The 26,620-nt window shown below is 37.9% G+C and overlaps 1 protein-coding gene across 1 annotated transcript; it reads right to left on the reverse strand.

Moving 5' to 3' along the window:
* Positions 1-657: 657 nt before the first annotated feature.
* On the reverse strand, positions 658-26,605 carry ZBED4 (zinc finger BED-type containing 4). The gene is made up of 3 exons (XM_066550765.1): positions 26,483-26,605; positions 19,798-19,874; positions 658-5,933 (listed from the first exon to the last, which is right to left on the reverse strand). The coding sequence occupies exon 3, from the start codon at positions 5,534-5,536 to the stop codon at positions 2,018-2,020; it is 3,519 nt and encodes a 1,172-aa protein (XP_066406862.1). The 5' UTR covers positions 5,537-5,933; positions 19,798-19,874; positions 26,483-26,605; the 3' UTR covers positions 658-2,017.
* Positions 26,606-26,620: the final 15 nt, after the last annotated feature.

Below are 26,620 nucleotides of genomic sequence, written 5' to 3' on the forward strand. Positions count from 1 at the left end.
TTTCATCCTCTTTCTTCTCCACTGGTTTGGAGAGATTAAAAATCTCCTCTACAAGGGTCAAGGTTATATTCACAGTTAAAAAGTAGGAGGAAAAAACTGAGATAATAATTAACCAGTAACCATTTAAACATGTTTCCCAATAAGCTGCTTCAAACTCACCTACTTCCAGCTACATATAAACTCGACCAAATTGTTTTATTACTGCAGGAAAAATGTGTGCTGTTCTCATTTAACTCTAGAAGAACAAAGAGATGCTGGCTGTTGATAGAAGTAAACATTATCTTTTAAATTCTGCAGGGAAAAAAGCAGTATTAGTCTTTCCCAAGTGCACTATGTAGTCATTTACTTTAATTGTATATATATAAACAGAACATGATGGAATAACACTTGAAATACCTGAAACTGTGAAATGTTTAGAGAAATGACACATGGAAACCAGAGCCACTTGGGAAGTAATTCAACCAATCTTCCTGAAGTTAAAACAGCTTTTGGAAAATGAAAAGAAGCAGAATCCAGGCTCAAGTCATAAGAGCTAAACTGAAAACCTGTCTTTTCAAATAGCTTGTTCTGTGGTATATTTATGATTACAATTGTTTGAATTAATTTTTAGTCAAGAGTTAAATCCATCTGAAAATAAAAGGCAGTGTTGACTACCACTGGAAAATTGCAAATAAAATGTTTAATTTCAGAAACTGAGTTCACCATTTATAAATACACTAAAACATAGTAAATGCAAAATTAGATTAGGCATAGGTAGAGTATCTTAACAAAGCTACAACTTTTCTAAAAGGTCATAGGCAAATGATGACTTGTTTCCCAAAAATGTATTCAATGAAAACTGAAATTAAAAGATAAGTCTTTCTAGAGAAAAACTAATGAGAATGTTCCTTTCAAATTAAAATGCTGGCTGTTTTTTCCAACTTATCTGAAGCTTTAAAGGCTTTATATCCCATTTGCCTGATGGACACCAACAGTCAGGAATCAACCCTACTACATAAAGTTCTAAGCAGTGCACCATATCCATAAGGCTATTACTGAAAACCAGAAGATCAGATTATTTCTGTACTAGGAGCTTTAAGAAAGGCTGTTCTACACAATTGAAATTACATTAGGAGTAAGGGCTCAATTTTTACAATAGGGACCTTATAGTTTTGATGCACTAAAGATTAGAATAGGCTTCAGAATGACATTAGAGTCTTCTTGGTAAGTTTCTTGCCTTTTTTGTACACAGCATTAAATAACAAGCATTAATTCACAAACTTTAGGACCTTTTATAAATATCCAGAATATTTCTGTAATTCACTTAAAATGTAAAGCCTGAACAGGAGAACCCAGAATGGGAAGTTTTACTACCGATTGCTGTATAAGTGACGTTCCATCTCATGTTAAATTTAAGATTTATTTTCAGATATTAAGTCAACAGTCTCCTGTAAACACATCTTCCTCAATAACTCTTCTTAATCCTTTAAGTACTTTAGGGCTTGCAGTTAAAAACATCATATGATAAAAAGACAGCTTGAACCCCATCTTTCACGTACAGCTTTCTTTTGACAACTACAAAACCTGTTTTCTTGCAATTAAAGCAATGTTCAACTAAAATACAGTACCTGGTTTATGGTTTTTACATAATAATTGAATAAAAAACTACAGAATAGAACTGTTTACATCTTTTTTTTTCCTTTTTTTTGCCATTCTATTAAAACAAATGACTGAGCTTTTTAAAGTTCATTTACAATTATGGATTAAAACCTACATAATTTTGTATAATTTGACGAGACAGGCTATCTCTAGTGTGAACTTTTAAAAAACATATATACAATATCTGGCCTGAAGTACTATGAATAAGGCACATGTAGACATATTGAAAGCTGAAAAAAATGAATCTAAAATTTGGAATTATAGTCACTGATTAGATGTCATACATGGCCCCTACTGGAGCAATTTAAAAATCCAAGTTATAGATAGTTAATATCCAGTGAGCAACAATAAATTTAGTCTAGCAGTTTGTTCATTAGTTTCAATACTGGAAGTATATTAAAGGAAGATTCACTTTCAAAAAGATAAGCTTTTCAAAGTGTTCAATCATTAACCTTGACTGACTAAAGTTGTTGCTTTCATTGGATGTATTGAACAATCTCTCTGAAGGAACAATGCTTGGTGGACAACCCAAGAACCTGACAGCCAATTTTGACAGTACTGGCCAAGATGACTTTTTAAAGTTCCAGTAAGTTAGAGGATCACAGTTATGCTCAAGCACTTCTTCCTCCAAGTAAGAAAGCACCATTTCCTCTGGTAACTTTGCTCTCTCTTTCAGGTCTTTTGTTTTCTTCATGTCACCCATGAGTGACCAGAGATTATCTTCCCCATAAGAATTTGTAGATGGTGAACCTATATCACATCCATTGGAAACAGGTTTATCATCATCTGAGGTAGAACTCATTATTTCCAGCTCCCTGATTAAGTCTTGTTTATATTGTTCAGCCTCCTCTTCTGTAAATAACGATGTTTTATACCGGGGATCCAGAAGTGTAGCAAAAATGTACCTTGGATCATGAAGCGTGGAGGACAATCTGCTCACCATAGCTTCTTTCAAAGATTTCAGCATAGTATCTATGCCCATAGTTTCCTCAAAAAGCATTTCTATTTTCCTGTTAAGTATATGAATCATTGGAATCACTTGGCTTAGAGTAGACATGTGTGTACTCATCTCCCTACTTGCAGCTTCAAAAGGTTTGAGAGCGTGACACACTGACTGCATGACTTCCCACTGATCACAGCTTATTAGCTCCCGGAAGCTGCACTCTATTGACATTTCATCAATTGCTCTTTTCTGTTCAATAAGGCGTTCAAGCATATGAAATGATGTATTCCACTTGGATGGAACATCTTGTATTAGCTGATGCTGAGGCAACTCATACTCCTTTTGCAGCTCAGCTAACTTCTCTTTTGCTTTTGCTGACCGATGGACGCGTTCACAGATCTTTCTTGCAATACTAAGCAAATTCTGAACCATTCTCTGGCTTTTAATAGCCTCATTTACAATTACATTAACAGTGTGACTAAAACATTGTACACTTGAATGATCACCTTCATTTAAAGTTTTCTCTATACTCTGATTATCAGTAACAGTAATGCCAATCTGAAGTCCAATGGAAGTGATCCACGTTTCCCACCAGTATTCTAGCTGCTTTTGAATACTGATTCCATTGTAGTCGCAGTCAATCTGTGATACATTTAATAGTGCTGAACAATGGTAATCCTCACACTGTGGTCGAAATGAAGACTCAAATGTTACCCAGTGAGCAGTCAGGGTTAGATATTCTCGTGTTTGGTTGCTCATCCATATTCCAGATGTAAAATGGATCACTCCACTTTCAGCTTCTTTAAGATGTGAAATAATTATTTGTTTTACGTTATCATACATATCTGGAATTGCTGTCCTAGAAAAGTAAGATGGAGAAGGTAAAGAATACTGAGGTTGCAAATATTCAAGCAGCCTGTTAAAGCCAATGTTGTCTACAAAAGAATATGGCTGAAGGTCAAGTGCAATCATTTCGGCTACAAGACTTGTGATTTTTTTGGCAACTGGATGAGAGTCACAAAACTTGTCATTGGTTTCGTCAAAATTTGAAGATCCTAGTAATTCTGTGCGGAGCGGCATGTGATTATCCGTAGACGAGGATAACACTGTCTCTGGGACATCAGTTTTCAATACATTGTTATGGAACCGCTGCAAATGTCTTAGAAGGCAACTCGTGCCTAGGTTTGTTGGCTTTTTCCCCCTACTTATTATACGTCCACAGTGTGTACATATTACTTTTGTTGAATCTGCAGAACAAATTGAAAAGTGATTCCACAGTTTTGAGGTCTTCTTACTATTAACAGGAAATATAATTTGATTATCATGTGTAACCATTGTAGGCAAGTCAGTCAACTTTGAGGATGAACATTCTGCAGAAGCCAAAGTGGCATAAGGTGAATTTGCCAAACTCACATCGAGAAAGCTCTTTTGGTTTCCAATTACATCAGGATGGCGTCTATATAGGTGTCTCATTAAGCAGCTTGTGCCCACATCTCCTTTCTTACCACGACTTATCATACAACTGCAGTATCTACATACTGCTTTTAAACTGTCTGCAGGTGAGAGTGAAAAGTGGTGCCAGACTTCTGACTTAAGTCTTTTCATAATCCTTTTATTTTGCTGAAACACAGCAGTAGGTTCAAATATTAGTGGACCTAATCCCTCACACTGTTTTTCAGGAGATGAAACAAAGGAGACTTCACCTATATCATCAGAAGATGACAGCATTGAGTCTTCCACTAGAGTATCTCCAGAAGTGAGATTAGTATGGATCTCCTCGGAGATTCTGTCTGGAGAAGAGGAAACAGAAGTTGGTTCTTTCATTAGTTTTCCAGGAGAGGATGACATAGAATTCAGATCACTGTCTGATGGTAGTAAAGAAGGCAAGAGAGTAGGAGGTGCAGTGTAGAGAGGTGGTATGCTGGTACCACCCCCATTCTCTTGCAGGACAATGGAACGATGGGCTCTCCACATGTGTCTTATTAAACAACTCGTTCCTAGGTCTTTTCCATTTTTTCCTCTACTGAATTCATTCATGCAATGGATGCAAACAGCTTTAGAATTATCTAGAGGTGACAAATAGAAGTGTTTCCAGACAGCGGATCTCCTTCTAGAACCCGATGCACTCTTTGGAATTACAACTGTTTTTTCTGCTACATTCTCAACAGTGTCATCATATTGGTTGTTGGCTTGCTGTGGAGATGAACCAACCATGACTTCTTCTTTGCTGCACTTTTCAGAGACTGAGAGGTCTGATATTTCTTCAGAAGAAACAATAGAAACAGATTCCTCAATTATTCGATCTGGAGATGGTATTTTAGAAGCCATTTTCTTGACCAGTTTTATGGGGGATAACATAGAACTCAGATCTCCAACATCTGCAGACTGAGGTGGCAGCAATAATGTAGATGAAGAAAAGGAAGATATACCTGGCATAGTTCCATTTTCTTGAATTAGTACAGTGGGATGTGCTCTCCTCACGTGTCTCATGAGACAACTTGTACTCAGGTCCTTTTCATTTTTACCCCTGCTAAATTCTTTCATACAGTACATACATATTGCTTTAGTGCTATCTCTAGGAGATATAAAAAAATGGTTCCAAGCAGGTGACTTTTTTCTGGAGCTTATGTTTCTGCTCGAAAGGAGGCTTTGTGTCACAGCTTCCATTGCTACATCATACAGCGTATTACTATATTGAGAAAAAAGAGATCCATAATCATCTTCATTTTCTGTAGACAAATATTTGCCAGAGTTGTTTGTAATGAAGTTCTTTTCTTTGTCTTCCTGTTCATCACTGCTGTCCGCATGTTTGAAATCATCTTGTTCTGTCTTTATGTCCGTTCTTTCTAGAGTACAGTTAATGCTGTCGTCTTCTTGCTCTACTTTCAAGTTATTGATTTTACCCAATACAAAAGTATCATCCATTCCGGGGCAATCTGCTTTACTCATGTCCATGGATGATAAATTCTTGCCAAGACTTCATTTATTAATAAATATAGATAATTTAAAAGATTATTTAAAATTTGATTAAAATTATGTATCTTGTACACTGAATGTAAAACAAAATGTGTTCATGTGTTAAAATAATCTCTGGTTTATGAATTCCGTGTTGTGCATAAGCAAATATAATTAGTCATGAAAATGCATTTAAAAATTATAGACTTAATTAATGGAATCCCATTTTTTTCCCAGGATCAGGACATTTGAGGTCATATATGAATGTTCTCAAAGACAGCTACTGCTAAATGATTCATGTTGTAGATATAATCCTAAAAAATGGATGTTCTATTTTCTTGTTGAAGAAAGCCATTCTGTTCATCTTGATTGGGAAACGGAGATTCTTTTACACCATCTAAAAAAAAAATAAATCAGAAGACAAAGTTGACTAATGCACGTTAAAGAACTACAGTAAAAGTGAAACTAAAGCAAGCACTAGGTATTCTGCATGTTTTTGGTTTTTTTCTCTATTGAGATAAAAACAATTCAATGTACTATTAAAAAAAAAAAAGGAAAAAGCCCAACATTTACTCAATACATTTACTGTGGGAAAATATGTGTCTACATATGCAGCTTTGGTTCACCTTTGACAAAAAGAGTCTCAGCATCACTTTCATATTTGCTCGCACATTCCTATGCCTATCCTATATCATCATTCAACCACTGCAAGTACATATATACCAAAGTACATACACACATATATCTATACTGCACAGGTGTCTATATCTACTGATAGATATGAACACAAGCAGGCATTTAATTACATTAGCACAGAAATACATCCTTAAATTCAAATGTTGTTTCACAGTCTTGTACATGTGAGCCCACCATAACTGACAGCAGTCTTTAAAAAGAAAACAAGTAACTTCTGTAAGGTTGTTCAGCATTGTCACACTAATCACTCTGCTTCTGACCACAGTCACACATTTGTGTTCATGCTATAACACTGCCAAACAATAACATGCTATGGAAACAAGCTACTTTTAGAATTTTCTGAATAAAAACTGAAAAGTTTAATTTAGGACAATGGAGCTGTATAAATGCTATACAGAGAGGTCTTCCAAAAGTGTAGCAACATCACTCAGGAGCAAAGACACACAGAGCTGCATATGCTGGTGCCTAGTGCAGCACTGCCAGCCCAGTCCCTCACATGCCCAAAGGTTACATTAGAAAGCCCATTTACAACAAGACAGCTAATTTCAGTTGTGAGTAAAGATTATTCACTACCAATTCCAGTACAAAGAGTAGGTTTTTGAAGTTGCATATGAAGTTGCATATAAAGTTGTATACAAAAGGGAAACAGCAGCCTCAAAAACTGGAACCGAGTAGTCTCTCACAAATATGAAGAGGCTGTCTGCATTTATCAGTCACTTTTTTTCCCACTGAACTATACAGAATTTTAAATTTTGCCAAACCCTTTCTCATTTATTCTTCTGTGTCATTAATGCAGTTATTGATGCCTTCATTCGAGATAACAAACATTTCTGGCCATCACATTGGTGATGCTACACTATGCATTGCAATTTTTGCAAACTAAATTTTATGGAACTCTCCACAGCTGAAGCCAAAACAAATTTAAATTATTTTAAACATTTTCCACAACTTTTATGTGTTGCTAAAACACAGGCAGAATTGGGGTGATTCTTGGGGTGTCTTGTGCAGGGCCAGGAGTTGGACTTGATAATCCTCATGGGTCCCTTCCAAATCAGCATATTCTTTGATTTTACCAATAGCAAAATTAGCCACAGCCACAAAACACATTAAAAAGGCTGTTTTTCACACTGTATCAAGATCAATGTCATATTAGCTTTGTAACCTATTTTAACTAATTTTTCTCTGAGCTTTGTTTGCAAGAGAAATTAGAAACTTTCACTTTCTGTGGATTTCTCATGTATGGAAAGCCTAGCATTGTGATAATTTCCTTTCTTTTCCAGTGCAAGGAAAGGGGCAGGGAAAAGGAGGGGCAATGGTCTTACTGCAGCTATTTTAAGGAAAGGGAGATGGAGCAGTCAGAACTCGCTAACAGGTAGGGAGCAATTCTGCTTTTCTTTCTGTGTGAGTTTTAGTATTTGTGCCTTTCTTTCTTATTCTCGGGGAAAAAAAAATCTCTTTTCAGATACCAAAAGATATAGGGGTTGAGCATGAAGAATAATGAAGGAAAAGACTTGAAGAAAAGCCTTAGATTTCTACAAGAAATTTACATTACACGGGACTTCCCTTGGCTTGTGAAATCATATCAGAGAACAATTCTGGCAGCCAGACTAAATTTACATGACTCAAGATAAAATTGAATGAAACAGAAATTACTGATCACACACATACTGATGATACGGGACATATGTGGATCTGGGACGAGAAAGTGTAACACAGGCAACTTTTTAAAATAGCAATCAATTCAAGAGGATTTTTGTTTCATCTTTGATCTAATTTGTGAATTTGGAGCTTGTACTGCAAACACGAAAAGCAAGAAAATATAATAAGATGTTGTGACTTAAGATCACAGAATAGAAAGGCTCACAAGCAAGAGCCTTGATGCAGAGCTTACAGAACATAAATTATGCATGGAGTGCAAGTTACAATAAGGACATTACAGATTCTTAGCTAGATTCACACAAAATAAATGTATATATCCACTGGCATTGGGTTCTAATGAAGCTGTGTGCAATTTCTTTGACTCAAAACAGGTAATCACATCTTTATCCTGTGATTCCTGTAATTTCTTAACAATGCAAAACCAATTCTAGGCTTTAAACAGAAAAATCTGCAGAACCGATTCAAGTGTCCCTGTCCTGATAAGCAGTTACTGCTTAACATGGTGAAGCTTAAAGTAGCTGTGATGGGAAGATCTGAAAACCTGATAAATAACACCAGTTGCAAACTTTATAACCACGCTTAACTAGATTGACATTCATTAACAACACATTGCCGGTGGTTAAGTTCTTAATCATTATCAGCCATTATCACTACATATTCAAACACTTAGGCCCTAATCACCTTATCCTAAATTAGCTTTGAGTACACAATACCACTGAGCTGATGCCATGTAGTTAAATACTGATGGCTGTGGTCCTTGACAGTCTTAGTTACTGAAGCTGAGGTAAAGAGGTGAGGGAGCTGTTTGGAGTCTGAAGCAGGAACCACGGTGGTAGACTTCTTTCTTCTGTATGTCTCCTTGCTGTCACCGTGTCTTTTTAACAGTCATATTCTCCTCCACCAAAAAATCTGGGAAGCAATCTCATCTGCCCCTGACTCTTCGTTTCTTTAGGACAAAAAATTGTTCTTGGTCCACCAGAAATCTTTCCTGATTATTCTGTATCCTTGGTTTCTGATTGCAGTTTTTACTGCTTGAGTTGTTGATTCACATCGTTTTTGTCCTCCTTTGTGCAATTAAACCTAGGTCTCCCTTTGCAGCTACATGTTATTTCTATATTTATGCTTAGCTGTGAAAATGCCTGCAGGCTGTTTACAGAGTTATGCTATTAGCAGTGTTAAAAAGCACTTACAGATGGTGGTCAGTTACACTATTTTAGTGTGCTTATGACTGAATGTAAGACAAGAAAAAATTATTTCTATCTTGTCCACTCTATGGCTGTTATAGGTCTCTGGCTACATAGTATTTATTTTTCTCGACCTTGTTGCTGCCTTCTAGAAATTAGCAGAAATAGCTGAGATTAGAAGAGACAATCACTTCCTGGGAAATCCCCAAAGCTGAATGCCCCTTAGAAAATTTTGAATGTATTTTTTTTTCCATTTCTTTCAAACATCCAAGAATTATTTTTGTTGCTTTGAGAACTGGCTAAATGGCAGAGCTCAGAGGGCTGCAATCAGCAGGGCAGTCTGGTTAGAGGAAACCTAACTAGAACAAACCTGAAACACAGGAGGGACCATCTGAATATAATGAAAAACTTTTCTTTTGTCAGTGACAGAGCATTGGAAGCAGCTGCCCAGAGAGGTTGTGGAGGCTCCTATGGAGATATTCAAAGCCAGACTGGACAAAGATCTTGTCCAGCCTGCTCCAGCTGAACCTGCTTTAGCAGGGAAGTTGGAGTAGATTATCTCCAGAGGTCCCTTTCAACCCCCATCATTCTCTGATTCTGTTATGATGTTACATCATATAAAGTTAAGTCAAGCTCCTTCCCTTTAAACACCCTTGCATGTCCAACTGAAAGTTTCTTTAGAATACAGTCCCCAGAATACTAAGGGTCAGAAACATAAGGATGCTTTTCATCTCCTCCTCCCATACCAACTCTATGCAAATAGAGTCAGTCTGTTTAATTAAGAAACAAAAAAGGATGTTTTACAATTTTATAGTCACCTAGAATGAAGTATGAATTTGATTATGACCACGTTTACATGGCTTATTTACCCTTGGACCCAAGCTACTCAAAATTAAGGACTACTGCTAAACAAACAGGATATTCAAGAAGGAAAATGTTTTCAAAGGTACAAAAAGCTATAGGCACTTAGCTCAAAGTGATTTATGCTTTTAAAATCTCCACAATGATACAGAGACACCCTGCAACAAAACAATCTTCAAAGAAAATAAACAGAACTCAAGAACAAAAATGCACTACACTGGACTATAAGCTCCTGAGCAGTCATTTGCTGTGGTAAGAAGCCTACAGAACATTTTACAGGATTTCCCATTCAAAATGGGATTACTGAAACCATGCAGTGATTGACATGAAATGTCTGGAGAACGTGACTGATCCTGAGTGCCACAGCAAACTGCCATGACCAGAAGAAATCACTGCTGAAGGAAGGAGGCAAAAAGTGAAACACTGGTGTCTTTTTGAATTGCAGAGACATACATTACCACATGAAGAAGTATGAAAAGTATGCAAGAATACCAAACCATAAGCTAATTATTTTTTGTAAAGCAGAGAGTGGCCTGTAAGCTTTACATCATTTTAGATTCAATAGTCAGGTGATAATCATGAACTTGATTGTATCACAGAATCTTGGTGGAAATAATGGTCTAGAAAAAATTGTTTAAAACCAAAAAATTTTACATTGTTATTGAAGAGCATGTAATGTAAACACAAAGACACACTTGCAAAATGCAAGAACACTTTTTTTCAAAAAAGATGTGAAATGTTAAGACAGTGAAAGTAAAAGCATTTACTAGTTTGAAAAAAAATCAAAAATAGTGACAGATTTTGAGCATAAGATGTACATAAAAGCTCATTAACAGTAATTTGCACAAACGGATGTCAGTTTTATAATAGCATTAATCTTATTTATTTTTGGAAATGTACAAGCATCATTAGAAATACCTCAGAGCAAGAAATACAAGCAATAAGAAATACATACTTTAAGAAATTATTTGCTTCAATTTCAATGGCAGTTACTTTGCTAATAAAGGAATATTTGCTAAAGCAAAACAATCAAACAAAACAGAAACACACACACAAAAAACCCCTCCTCAAGAATCTAGAGAATACACATCCAAAATCATAAACAAATCAGCAGAATGTATTTGTATAAATTTATAGTCCAGATGAACCTTACTGCTTCTCAAAGTTATAAATCCCTTGAAGAAGGAAAACTAAAACCAGTGCATTTTATCTACAGAAATTTCCTATGATAAAATATCAGTACTGGCTCACCTGTATGAAACTACAGAGATTTGCAAGATACTGATCACTAAAAATGCAGAATTAGAAACGCAAAATTGGTATGTCAGTCACACTGAAACAAGGTGGGTCCTAGTCTCAAGTCTCACAGAAGCTCACAGGAATTGGCACAGATGTACAAACATGAACTAGAGGTATGCAACAGTTTAATCTTGAATAAAGTACAGAAAACCAGGCTTAATAGAAGACACAAGTCATTCTGGACTTCATGGGAAGCATGATTTGTAGAGAACTGCTGGAAGAGAAAAGCATTACTTTTAAGTCACCTGTAAGGCAGGTTTTATGAAAAACAGTAACTGTTGTGGTTTTACAAGGGTTTTCTCTCTAACTTGTAAAACAACCTCGCACATCCACAACCTCAAATGTTCCATCTGGACTCAAAGGAATGAACTGTGGAAAGAACACCACCATAATTGAAAACTGCTCCTTGTTGACATGAATAGTCTTCTGTGAGTTCCCCTATGCACTCATGCTACTTGTCAGGACACAACACAGAGACCTCTGATTTGCTGAGGTATAAAGATCACTCATGTCCCTTCATGTTACTGGAAAACTCAGGGCTTGGTGTAAGCTGGGACCTAAATCAGTCATTGCAGGCAGAGAAAAAAACAAGGTGTATAACAGTAAAACAAGGTGTATAACAAGGTGTGTAACAGTCACCATTACACTCTGAGTACTCAACTCTAATTACAAATGGAGGAATTTAGCTGAAGCAGAGACTAAAAAGATAAAAATGGACACTAAATCTAAATATTCCCCTCTTTCTTGCCTCTTGCCCCGCAAAACATCAAATAATTTTATGGTGAACACAAATGATTTTAAGCAGTAAAACAGATCTTCTAGGGCCAAGTTATACTTTTCTGGTTTAGTGGACTCTTCTCTATGTTTTCTATTTTCCCCACCACCTCTAAATTAATAATACTTCAAGAAGATAACAGCTCAGAAGTGAAAGTTTTAGTAATTTGATTATTGTTAAATGGACAGCACTGAATGAAAATGAAATCAGCACACAGAAAACACCTAACACTGGATGAACTCAAACTCCTCATATTTAGCTTCTTACTCTTGAAAGAAGTTTTTATTTGTACAGCTGTTTTCTTCTCTTGCTGCTGTAAACATGGGAAGTCAACAGGATGCTGTTTACTAATAATTTTCAAATAGTCCCTGAAACCTCAGAAAAGATTCAAAACTAAAAGTTCCAGCTTTGTACCAGTATCTCCATCTCAAACCCTAAATCATCTGCAACACAGTGTGCATGCCAGCCCTGCCTGCACAAAACTACACTGGCTCATACTCCAATGTGTAAAAGGTTGAAAATAATTCATGACAATGGTAAAACTGAAGACAAACAATATGATTTCCAAATCAGCATAATTAAAAAAAATACTTTGGAACAGAGACAAAGTGGAAATGAAGATATATTTTTAAAGCAATATTTATTTAAAAAAAGAAGATCCAGTTCTTTATTCAGTTCTTACACTCGCATATCCTCAGTCATAAAACTTCTTAAAAGAATTGAGATAATGCTTTTAAAATATAGTACATTACTATTATACATTTCATATTAATTAAAGTGTGATAGAAATAAGGATGTTGAAGTTAGCATGTATATTATTTACATTGGGCTGACACTTAGTTCTGGTATCCCTGTTTAGTGCTGTAGCAGGATGCTCAGCCTGGAATGCTGTGAACCAACTTGAACAATGCCTTTTGCAAACCTACAAGTGGTAAACGAAGAAGGGAGCATCATGCTGCTTTTGGTGTTGAATAACGCTGAGACCAGCCTGACTCATCAGTCCCAAAGCTAAACATCCTGATAGTGAGATGAAGGTGTGGTAGATCTGTTCCTGGATAAATGAACAAACAAGTGATACTACTGATAACTTATCCAAAGCTGCTGAGCTGACACAGATGGAGACTTCTGACCTGACATCTTACCATCATCAGTCACTTTATAATATAAAAGCCCAGTCTCAATTTTTAATGCAGGGTTTTCTGACATAAGCCTTCTTGGAGTGTACATATGGAGATTCCTCCCTTAAACAGGTAACATCCCTCAAGGTTACTCCTCTTACTCCTTGAGGCTGAGCTAAAGAGATTTGCCCAAGGTCACTGTTATGGGTGAGTAACATCAATCTACTTAATTGTTTTGCCAGCTTTGTTACAACTGCTTCAATACAGCTGCTTCATAGTGCACTATATTATAATAGTTGTTACAGTTCCTGCACTGTGTAGTAAATAATTCTGTAAATTATTTATATCTAATCATTATCATAATACATCATATATATTTATATAAATATATATGGTTTGGCATCCTTAATCCTGCAGAACAAAGTTGTATACGGTTCAATTACACCTCTGTGATCCTTTAGACAAAACCCATTGAGAAGTCTGGGGCTAGACCGGATCCAGCCACACCCCGGCTCCTCTCTGAGGAGGAGTTTGGAAAGCATGGAGGTCATTTCTGCACCCTGTGACCCCACAGGAGGGCTTCTTTAACAAACTTTGAAGCTCCCATTCAGCTCACCGGGTTTTGTCTAGTAGCTCAGTGCTCAAACGTTTTATCAGACTCAATGATGCAGGCTCACTGCACACCATGTGTAAGAATAAAGCAGGTGTCTGATACAGGGTACTGAGCCAAAGCTCAACCTTATTTCTGCAGAAATCAATCTTCATCACTTATCTGCCATGTATTAAGCATATATCTATTTGAAGCATCATCCTCCACCACCTGGACTTAAGTAACACTCTTAAACATGTTAAAGCCCATAGCACAGAAATCCCCATTCCACATGGTTTTGAGCAGCATTTATCTTAAAAGTAAAATAAAAATGTAAAGCTACAACAACAAAACAATAACCTTGGTCAAAACAATATTACTCCAAACTTTTAGTAAGAAAACTAAGAAGAATGTTGCATTACCACCACACATAACATTATGTATCACTGGAATTAGTAGCACTATTCACACCTACAACCACCTGATAAGCCTTTAATTGTTGCTATTTTTTTTCCTTAGTGCACTAAAAATACCATCAGATCTCAAATGGGGCTATATCCCTTCTCACGTCCTTTACTAACTTCCCATTGCAGCACACTGTAATGAAGGACAAAAAAAACCCCCAGGTTCTACACATGCTAATAATTTGTCCCAGCTTCTACTAAGAAATTACTCATAAAAACCAGATCTATCACACTAAGTAAATCATGTCAACATTTGTCTAGGATCCAAACTGTCTCAAGTGTTGAAGTGTTACTTCTCATTATCAGGCATGCAATACTTGCAGGATATGTTTCTGAGCTATTGTTCACACCTACCAAACGTCAGATCTTTCATTTGTTAAAATGCTAATGTTTTAAGCAATAGTTTCATTAAAACTTTAAGCAGTATTTTCCCAAGTTTTACACATCAGTTCAGTGTTGTTACAGCAAATTTTACATTGATTTTGATATTTTTATCCTTTATAATTTTGACAAATATCATATGCTGATATGATGGGGAAAATCTTAATGTCACAAAAAATAAGCTGGTTTTCTTAAGAAAAAAAAATTAGATTTTTTTTATACAGCTGAAGCATGTATTGTTTGGTTTAGAGCATTTTTAGAGCAGGACATCAAAGCTGCTTTTAGTACCACATGCTGTACAATTTGGGGCTGACAGGAGACAAATAAGGTTGCAGTAACACAGCACAAGGGTAAAATGGAGAAGATAAAAATAAGAACAGAGTAGGAAAGATGCATCAGTATTATCACAGAACAGGAAAAGCACACAACCAAAACAGCAGTAACAACAGGTAAGTCAGAAAAGAATGAAAGGCAAAAGACTAAAGATTTACTCTATATTGCTAGAGAACAGCAGTCTGCTTTCAGAAAAGCATCAGAAAATTCAAAGCAAAGCTCCTCTAACAACTCTCCTCTCCAAGTGATCAATTCTCTGACCAGCCCAATAGACTCTTCTCTTTCTCCTCCCATGCAGCCCACAGCTGACCAAGTAAAAGGGACAGGATTAGGACAAGTGATTTTTCTACTGACTACTCTATCTTCCTAGCTTGCAACACAATAAAAACCATACACTTTTGTAGGTTTTATTTTTGTTAAATGTCTATCTTTAAATCCAGTAAGAGTGAAACCTCAAGCACTTTAGGGATTATTACAGTAAGAAATGAGGCACTTGTGAAGAGGAAAGCTGAATAGGCCAGATGATGAAAAACATAAAAAAACCAGTTAGGAGAGACACACCATGTTTTGGGTAGTCTGTCTTCTTGGAACTCTTGCTGAAAACATCCATGTAAATAGAAAGTAGAAAAAGACCTCATAGAATGTAAACTGAATCCTTTGAGAATATCTTACATTAACCTGTTACAAGTATAATTTTTCTGATATACAGAATGGAACTATTCGGAACTATTAAACTGCTAATACTACCATACAGCAGAATTTATTTTCATGCTAAAGTCTGAAGATGTCTGTTTTAAAAACTTTTCAAAGCTACCAATCAACCAAATTCTGTGCTCACATTGATGTCAATTAGTTCTATGCCCCTACATAGTTTCAACAGTGCTATTGAGAGGTTTTCCATGATCTATATAAATAATATCTGTATATGTGTAACATGACATAATACTATGTTTCTATTAAAACGTTTGTATCCTGGAATGCTTGTGAACTCAAAGGAAGGTTAGAAAGAAAATGCAATTCATAGTACCCAAAACCACAAAAACATATTTTCAAGAGTATGAACAGTAGTAGTATGAATAGTATGAACAGTATGAACAGAATTTCAGAGGGATTTTTTTAAACTTAACCTTAATCTTTCTTTTGTCACAAAACTTTATTTCAAGTCAGAAGACACCCAATATGGAAAAGAAAAATTTCTTTGGAAAATCATTTGCAACTGAGGGTACCTTCTTTCTTCCTCATGCAATAAACTGAAGAAGCATGTCTAGATTTTTTTTTGAAGTAAGGAAAAAATCATCTCTTTACTAAATATACTAAATAAAATAGAAAACAACTTTCACAATACTATCCAAGGTAATTAAGAGTTCAGAAACACTCAGTTTCACCACCCTGCCGATGACTACAAGAACTGTAACAAAAAACAAGAGGTAACTTTTAAAACCAAGCTTCCATATCACATGCAGGCATAAGGCACATGCCCACAATAGGGGAGAACATCTTATGCCTCTTTGAAGTATTTTTTGTCATTCTCTATTTTCTTAGTAAACTGTATCTTCATCAGTAGCATCTGACAGTTTCATCTGAAATCACAGTTTAAAAAAAACAATTATCAGATCTCTCTTCCTCTCAAAACAAACCTTCCTATTCATGGAACAGGGGAGACGGAGGGAGAAATGAGTGTGCATACCTCTGTATTCACTTGTCAACCAGCCTGTTCCTAGTCTCCATGACAAGAGGTATTCTCCTCTTAACCTCTTTTAGGGATATATTTTCTTTGTCTTTTTCAAGGTAAGGTGAGATTTTGCAAAGACTTAACTGACTCAGACAATCAAGCTAAGGGAAGCCAACACTGTTTCCACCAGCACCACACTGAGCACTAGCAGGGAGTATACTCTCCACCCCAAGGACACAAATAGCTCTAATAGCTTCTTCTCCCAAAAGAAATGATTTATTGAAGAACCATCCTACTGCCATAGACAGATCTTAATTTGACCAAATAAGGTTTTGCTCAAGGAGCAAAAAATACAAGAAATTTTAAATTTAGAATAAAGCTTTTTGTAGTACTTATTCTAACCAGTGCAGTTCATGAGCTTTAATTAATGTAATGCAACTTGCTTTTTTAAATAAGTTTTACATAGTACAACTACATAAGTGTCCTATTCAGGACAGGATCCACAACACTATTAGTACAAGAAAAGGTAAATAAATGGATAACCGTTTCCATTCACTTTATTTCTATTATTTTTAATAATTATTTTAATAAACCTAATCTTTTCTGAGGAATAGAAAAAGGAAATAAAAACATTTAGAGAAAAGGATGAGGAATCTTCCTCTTCTTTATGAGCATCATTGTATTTCCTGTCATAAATGGATTATGGTCTCCCCACAGTTCAGTAAGCCACTAAAGACAACTCAAAATCACTAAAAAAGGAAATGAACAAAACCTCAATTTCTCCTGTTTCCCATACCAAAGCAAGGTTGATGCTGACAGCACAATCTGCACACTGTTTGACTCCCTGAAAGCTGACCCACTCTTCCCACTGTTTCAGCAGCTATTAATGCAAGTCACAGCAAGTGACAACCTCCCATGAAATGAGTTTTACTTTCTTGTCTTTCAGTTGTTTTTTTGTCCTCCCATCTGTACATACGCTCCCATATCATGCTTATCATGCTTCCACCTTTGATGAAGAATAAATAAGGGGAACCACAGAGTAAAAAAACCACAAAGTTTATATAATTGCCACGAGCTATGCCACATTTTAGCACTGGGATTTGCAGTCTTGACTCTAATATTAAGAAAAGTTGTTGTGAGCTGGGAGCCAGTAGTCTGGTGTGAGATAAACAGGCAGCAGTGTTCACACTGCTTTGTTCTCTCCCACCTTCTCAGGCCACATCTAGCACTACTAGATCACTTTAATCAGGAACTAGATTTTCTTCAATGATCTAAACTGCACATAAAAATTACTGTATAGCATATGCACTGAAAGATGAATTCTTACAGTGGATGCTAGAGGACTTAGAAAGGTAACATTGCTGACCTACCAAAATTTAAAATTTTAACAGTAAAGGTAACATCTGGAGACTCTTTGTTCTCAGGAGACTGCAGCTCTAGATAAATATCTGTTTTTAGGGTACCCACTGTCAAGAGAGTGCTGCTTTAATCACAGATTAAGAAAGGATCTATCAGAACACTGAGCTTGCAGTCAACAATTATTTTATATGGGAGTATAAATCAACAAATAGTTCTTGAAGGTACAAAGAGCAGATACTCGTTTTCATTAGACAGGTAGTACTAAGTGGATTATTTTCATTGAAGGCATTTAACCTTGAGAGTCACAATGGAAAGGCACTTTAAGTATAATATACTACAGTGCTCGACATCATATAATGAAACCGTGCAAAGCATTCAGTGACCTTGAGATGTGTATATTAGAATAAAGCATTAACTACATGGAGAGTGAACTTTTGGATATTCTGGAAAAAACCATTGTCCCTTTTGTCATATTTCTTCACAGTGGTCTAAAAGTGACCTGGGAGGCTGGTACAAACAACAACTACTCTCCTGCTCTTAAGCTCTCCTCTGTGTTTGGAAAGCACTAGCAGCTCATTTTTGCTTGGACTGATGAAGAACAATCCACAGGCAGATTCAGTATGTAACAAAATCTCCCACTTCTTCTGTATGTGTCACCTAAGAAAAGTTTCCTTCAAGGAATGAATCTGAATCATACTTTTAATTTTCTCTTCCTACAGAGACCACAGTCTTACAGGGAAGGGCTGTGAAAGTTGGGGCTGTTCAGAAGAGAAAGCTCCAGTGAGACTTTAGACTAGCTGTTCAGGAAGAGGAATTTCTAAGAAGGATGAGGACAAACTTTTTAGTAGGGTCTGTAATGATAGGAAAAGGGGTATGGTTTTAAATGAAAAGAGGGTAGAGTCAAACTAGATATAAGGAACAGATTTTTTACAATGAGGATGGTTAAATGCTGGAACAGGTTTTCCAGAGATGCAGTAGATGCCCCATCTCTGGCAACACTCAAGGGCAGGTTGGATGGGGTTCTGAGTGATATGGTCTAGTTGAAGATGTCCTTCCTTCCTCATGGCAAGGGGTTTGACTAGGTGGTCTTTAGAGGTCCCCTATTCTGATTCTATGACCTCAATAAGACTTCCAAGCTCAACATTTTCTCCATCATAAACATTTTGTCCATCTCTTGCTAGCATGCATGTTAACCAATAATACAGATGGTTTAAAAATGGACCTATTTTATTCAGGGCACAGAGAGGATGGGATAAGAAATTAATACAAAGCTCTCAAACACTATACAAGAACAACATTTATTGTTACTCCACATATAAATGCTTATCTTCATAAGGACAAATTTTCTCTATGGCATCTTACTCAGGAATCTCAGGCTTCCAAAAAATCTTTATTCAAAAGCTCAAACAGAACATATAATGTTTTAATATTTTCAGATGAAATCCCTAGAAGAAAATATTAAAACTAACTTGCTCAGTGAAGACATAAAATCCGATTAAGACGCTGGTAATTCGAGTACAGTATGAATGCAGCATCTAAGTTATCTCCCCTTTTTAAATGGTATAATTCAGGGTAAGGATGTATATATGCCAGCTGATACCACAGAGTAAGAGGTGCCCCATAAATCATAAAATAGTTACTATTTCTGTACCATTCTAAAGATATCCAGGCTTCCAAGCTTAATTCTTAAGGCTCAGGCACTCATACAAACCTCCTGCTAAATTATTAAGCTCCATACAAGTCACTGCACAGGCATACAATTATTCATTCCCTTTTTCCATTGTCTTCCTTCAAATTAATAAAAATAATGATACAAGACCGAAAACAAACAAGCTGCTCACTAGTTTATTGAGAAAAACAAACAAACTTACACATCTGTTCCACTGCAGGCAGGCGGCTTCATTTGAGGTTAAATACTGGCTACTCAAACTTAATGAGATGATTGTATCTAAGGAAAAGAAGAAAGTAATTACTTTTATTGTTTTTTTAAACACATTAACTGTCACAGTGGCGACTCATGGGATGTTTCAAATTTCTCTTTAGGTGACAGCTCCAGGAGCTGCACTTACATGACTCTCACCTTTTTTCAAATCTCTAGCCCTCACAGCTATCAAGAAAAATGAGACATTATCACTTCTAGAACTCCAAAGCAAAATAAAAATTAAAAACATAATAAAAACCCCTCAGATGATTGCTAAGACAAAATTTAAAAGTAAAATTTTTGTATTTATTTTAGCACTATTCCATTTTTTATGCTTATGCTGAATGAAACAGAGTCTACATTACATGCAAGATTTCAAAGGAGCTTGCTGACACCTTTCCATGCACTACAGGATTCACCTTGTTGCACCTTCTCTTCCTAAGCTAAACATATTGCTTATACACTGCACCAACCACGTGTATTAATCAACATGCAATAGCACAGAATCAACACAAGATTATCATTCCCCACCTATGAGAAAGGAGCGATTGCAAGTGGAGCATACCAGATCATGTATTTTGACTTAGCAACTAAACAGACCAAAGCAGTCTATTGCAGGACACCTTTTCTGAGTTTTGCAACTTCAGTCCCACTGATCTCATCAATATACAGACATGAGTGCCATAGTGCAGAGGACCCAGTACACTGAAAAAAACCCAACCCAACAAACCAAGAAAACATTTTGCCACCTTAGAAAATCCACAATCTACAAGCATTCTCTCTTATATTACAGAGATTACTCTTCTTAACCAGACTGAGATGTTTAACACTACATAAATACACACACACACATGCATATATATACACCCACACTTAGGGTTTTTTTTTCTTCAGGAAGGAGATCACCTCTCAGAGGGCAAACAGTCCTGATGACTGGCTTAGTGTGCCTTATGAAATGAACTAGGTGTCACTTCTCTTGGTGACATTTTTTACTTAAAAACACTCCTATAGTGCCTCTTAAGCAATTGAACACCTCCAGAGCTGTGCTGCTAGCTAATTTGACTGTTGAGATACTGTAGCTATCCCTATTACAGCAACATTTAAATAATGTATGCAGAGGGGAAGGTGTCAGCCAAGGAGACACAGACCCACCAGAGGCACAGTGCTCAGTGGAGCAGTTAGGGAACTCTCCTCACATGTGGATTAAGCTCCTCAGGCAAAGCAGGGAAATGAACCTGGCTCTCCCACATTCCTTGCAAGTGCCAGAGCCATCAGACTAGAGGCAAAATAAAGTACAAATATGCATCTTCGTGCTCCCTGATATCTTTAAAAAATACCAGAACCCCTCAACTCTTCTATTTTCCCCCTCTCTAATTTGTTAAAGATGACTATAGTTTCAAGCCCAGCCAAACATTTTGTTCAATTCAAATTAATGTTTGGGTTTTCTTGATTGCTTGTTTTTGTGAGAAGAATAACAAAGAAAAAGTAATTTTTTCTGGATCACAGATTACTTTATTTAGAGGCAGACACTGATTCAGCATATAGAATTACAGCAACAGGTAAGCAGAATAACTACTGAAAAGCCACTTAACCTATTTGGAGTAAAACAGGCACAAATTCTTTGATCATTGTCACATGAGAGAAATACATTATTAAATATCTTGTCCCATGTATTTTGCAAATAATTGCAAAAAAGTGTTGGTAAAATGTTTAACTGTTAAAAATCCTATTTTCAGCCTTGATTTTCAAGCTAATGAGTACACCCCAGAACTGGCTTTTATATTAAATACACAGAAATTCTGAACAGTCACTGCAAAAATTACTTTAACACATCACAGGAAAAACGTATCTGTAGGACACCAGTGAATGCAAACTAGAAGACAGTGTAAAGAAAAAAAAAAGAAAAATCCAACAACCTTTCACACAGCTGTAACAAAAAACTAGTAACCTTCTAAACCTTCAGAGAGGGATTGTCCAACCCTACATGTCTTTAAACAACAAAGGGGGAAGGGAAAGAGCTGAGAGATGGAAAGGACGCAGCTGCGCAGTAATTGCTAAAGAGAGCACACAGGTTGTGAGTTTACATAAAGATTATAGTAATATAATAATACTTCTTATGTCAACATCCACTGAAAACCAGTCTTAGACTATAGAAAATACTCATACCTCACCTTCCAATATGTTGTTCAATAGAAAAAAAAATCACTATGTATCCTGAATCATCATACTGGAATGAAAAGAAGGGCCTTAAAAACCAAGCTATTTCCCTGTTGCTGCTTCAACAGCCAATCATATTGAGTTGTATCTCATCACAAAAAAAAAAACAAACAACCAAACCACAACCCCAAACCTAAACCAATACTACCATGATTAAACTATATAACACACTAATTTGGGACAGAATTCCTTTGCTTCAGCAAACAAACAAACAAAGAAACAAAAAAAAACCCTGAAACCAAACCAAACAAACACACAAAAAGCACAAAAAATTATGATAAAAGCTTTAGTTTTTCTTACTTCTTGACCTGAGAGCTTTAAACTCTAGATTTCATTTGAAAGCTACTGTTAGGCCACATATAAAGCTACCATTAGGTCACATATAAATTTTTCACTAATTGGCTGAAATTAAACAATTCCATAGTTGTAAATTGACCAGTACTGAGGATGCCAATAACAAATACAAAATAAAATCATCAAGGATGTGCAGAAAACAAGGCACATCTGTCATATAGGAACTCTTTCTTTGTGAAGTCTGTTTTGAAAGTATACACTACAACAGGGAGCACGATGTAAATTACATTAACTTATGTTGATACTACTAAAATACAAAGATCGTCCCTGCTTCAGAAAAAATGTCACTCACAATGAGTTAAACACTCTGCTCCATACAGTGCAAAATTCCCCACTAAACTATTTATAATACTCTTTTCTATATAAAACTAAGCCAATACACATGTATCATCATTATTATTTACATATGGCTGATTATTTTAAGTGTTCATTACAGGGGCAACCACATAGCAAAACATGCTCCCTTTGAAGATTAAACTCTTTTAAAATTAAAAGCAAGCTGCAAAAAACCAGGATTTACAAACCCCCCCCTTGTAAATATTCTTCACTGTGAATGGTAATAAAATGCAGCAAGCTGTTGGGAAATACAACATGTACATTCTTTAACTCAAACTTACTCAGAGGAAAAAAAAAATCTCTCAGAAGTTAACGTATTTAGGAGTCTAAAAACTAAAAGAGAACAAATTCCAAGAAAAAGGTAGAAGAAGACAGAAAGATCCAGCAGGCTCAAAGGCTACCTACTTCTGTAATACCCAGTTTTTGAAAGTATTTGATAGGATATTCTACTTTAGTGGATGGACAGTTTTAAATAAACATATAAAATTCCGTTGCCCTCCTGTTTTTCCAAAGCACTGTTAAAAGTCTTAGTGATGTGTTAATACTTATTAAAGAAGACCCCCTCTCCACTAACCACCTGTGACACTGGCTGTTCTGCAAACACAGATTCTTGCTCTGGACATTTACTGTCTCAGTATAAAATAAGCCATAGTAAGGGGAAGCAGCAGACAGAGAGGCTGCAGACAAGGTAACAGAAAGACAGCAAACATTACTCTAAGCTCATCACCTGTCTAGCCTTCTGCTGTTCTATACTTTGCCTCTCACATTATCAATGAGGAGGATGCTGTACCTGTTACAATTTTGCCTTATATAGACATCATGAATGAGTGGTTTGGCTGCTTAAAGAAACACTGTCAAAGGTACTGGCAAAAGCAGAGTTTAATATGGATATGTGAAAATGCAACTTTACAGAGTTCAGTGGCAAGGCTCACTCTACTAATTACTGCACAGACTAAAGTATGCAAAGGAAGATCAAATAAGAAGCAATTTGGAATGATTTACACAGAAGCTGTGAGTGCAAAAGCAGTAAGACTGCAAAGGATATGGGGTGGAAAGATAAGGGCGCAGAAGGATTTAGCAGCACTTAATACTTGAGTACTTTGACAATTACAAAGCGGTTTGAGAGTTTTTACAACAACTATAACAATGACTTAACTATGGATTCAAAATATTTGTACCACAATCAAGTCACATATACACAGATAAATGATGTATACACCTATTTCTATGTATGTAAAGGCTAATATGAAAAATTCCTTTCGAATTCACTACAATATGTCAAATTCCTTTGCATTTTCCAACAGGCAATGGTTGCATCTTGAGGAGCATGGAGATGGAGGGAGAGGGGCTGACAGTCCTTGAGTACCACAAACTTAAGGGTTTGTGAGCTCTGGGAGGTGCTGGTCCAGGCAAGCCCAAACAACATCATTTAGGATTGCAGTTTATAGGGTCAGAAGATGACTGACTTTGGCCATCAGTAACCTTCCTTCCCGACCATAAATCAAGTCAGTGACTAGTAAGCTTTTCTCCCCAAAGTGCACTAACAATGGTACCGTTCCACTCGGGCTACAACCAGGTAAATGGTTTACCAAGGCTACAAGAGGTAATTACAAGAGGCTTATCCTTTGTTTCCCACCTTCATCACGCCAGAGCTCCTGGTATGATCAGGGAGTGCCTTGCAGCCCAACTGGTACAGTCAAGGGACACTTCACCATTCAGCTGGTTTGGTCACAGCTCACTAGGAGCTTCCAAGAAGGCAGAGTAGTCACAAGGATGAAGGGTGTTACACCACAAGAAGTAAAAGAGTTATTGTTATGTAACAGTACAAATGTTTAGAAAACTTTTATCCGAGATGCTTAGTTTAGATACTTCATATTACTTATTCTCAATCAATTCTTACATTTGACTGCTCTGGAGAACTCCTATGGAATAAATTCCTCAACATCTGTTAAAGCTGCAATATACTAGCAACATAAAATACCAAAGCAGACACACATCCAACTGTACAAAAACTGTCAGCACCTTGCCTGTTGGTCTTATACCTAGTGGACAGAACCCAAATTCCTTAAAGTACACAAAAGAATTTATTTTGTTTTGAATAATTTTTTTTTCCTCTGCAAAACCAGTCTCCATAGTGAATAATAACGAGAATGCCCTTGCCCAGTATTTGCACAAACACAGGCTTGCTTCCTAGTAGCTGCATAGTATTTTAGGGATAGTTGATAAAGTCTTCCAGACTTCACTCCCCCCAGTAATGTCCTCTCAAGGGTGCATGCCTGCTCTTAAAGTGAAACACTGCATTAGTGGAAGTAACCTTTAGAAAAAAAGTGCTGTGCTCATGCTCTTGAAAAGCAACACAGATACACATGTATAGTGGGCCATAAAGACAACAATATGTAAGGAAAATCTGGAAAGTACATTCATATTATGTGGGCTTGAAATACTTTATTTGCTTAGTATTATAGGTGTAGCATGACAGCTCATGCTAAATTACTGAAATTTCGCTAAGGATCCCCCCCCCCCCTGAAACAGGACTGCTTCTAACACATAAGCACTACAGAGAAAGGTCTCTACACTGCAAAGCCTAGCTCTACTAAACTTAGCAATGATAAATAGAATCACCATTAATGCAAAAGACTCATCAGCCTTTCACTACAATAATACACGTTTTTATACTTTTAGTAGGCTGTATATGCAGCAGACAACTTTAAGTTCATCGGACACCCTGAGAACTCCAGTAAGCATTCTAACACAAGCTCTCTAACATCAGCAGCTGTCTAAGTGTAGATCTAGACTCTACAAAAGACATTTTTAAGCAAAAATTACCACGCCTCAAGCAGAAAACGAGAGCAGCGCTACATGAAAGCTAAATTCTGCACTTTTCCGAGACACCGTTCTTGAGCGACTCTGCCCAGGAGGGATGGCTGGAACTTCACCGCACACACACACGCAGAGACGGGGTGCTCACACCACGGCCGAAGCCGCTGGCGGGCGCCTGTCCACCTCGTGTCCTGTTTCTCGGGGGGGAAAGGCTTTTTAGGAATTCCCGGGCTTTCCGGTCCCGGCAGCTCTCTCGGGAGCCCGTACCCGAGGCGGTCCCCGGTCCCGGGCTCGCACCCTGAGGAGGGGGACGGGTTCTCCACGCCAGGGCTGCCTGGGCCATCTTGGGTCGGGATGGCAGCGGCCACATGGTCACCGCTCCCTCCGCGGGCCCGGCTCCTGCGGCCCCGCCAGGTGGGCGCGGGCGCTCAGCCCCGGCGGGTCCCGCCGCCCCGGCCCGGCCCGGCCCGCGCCGCGCACACCCCGGGGGGACTCGAGGCGCACCCGGCGGGCACCCCTCCTCGGGCGGGGGGCGGCGGGGTCTGCCGGGCGGCCCGGGAAAACACCGAACCCCTAGGCACCAGCGACCTTCGTTCACCGGGCCGTCCGGGCCCCCTGCGGGGCCCCGCAGACAATAGAGCCGGCACCGCGGGCCTGGTTCCCAGCTTCCTACACTACCCCGCCGCCACACGCCCCCTCCCCGGCCTAGCGGCGCTGTCCCGCGGGCGTTCCCGGGAGGGACAAGGCGCCGCCGGGCCCGGGACGTAGGTCCCGAGCGGCGCAAGGCACCGAGGCCGCCGAGGCCAAACGCGGCGGTGGCGGGCACGGGAGGGGGAGGGGGGGTGCAGGACCAGAGAGCCGTACCGCCCAGCCCGGCGCCCTCCCGGTGCCGGAACAGTGCCACTCACCTCCCCGGGCGGCCACCGCGGGGGAAACCGGAGGTCGCCGCTGCCGCCGCCCGGCCGGGCCCGAAGGAGTTAAGAGGAAGGGCCGGGCGGGCCCGTCCCATTCATTACCCGGCGCTTTGTCTCCGCCGCCGCCGCGGC

The sequence above is a fragment of the Molothrus aeneus genome, chromosome 5 (genome assembly GCF_037042795.1).
Source record: "Molothrus aeneus isolate 106 chromosome 5, BPBGC_Maene_1.0, whole genome shotgun sequence".
Lineage (NCBI taxonomy): Eukaryota > Metazoa > Chordata > Aves > Passeriformes > Icteridae > Molothrus > Molothrus aeneus.

Bases quoted from the DNA above. Each gene is read 5' to 3' on its own strand.
- ZBED4 (XM_066550765.1), bottom strand. From the start codon at position 5,536: ATGGACATGAGTAAAGCAGATTGCCCCGGAATGGATGATACTTTTGTA.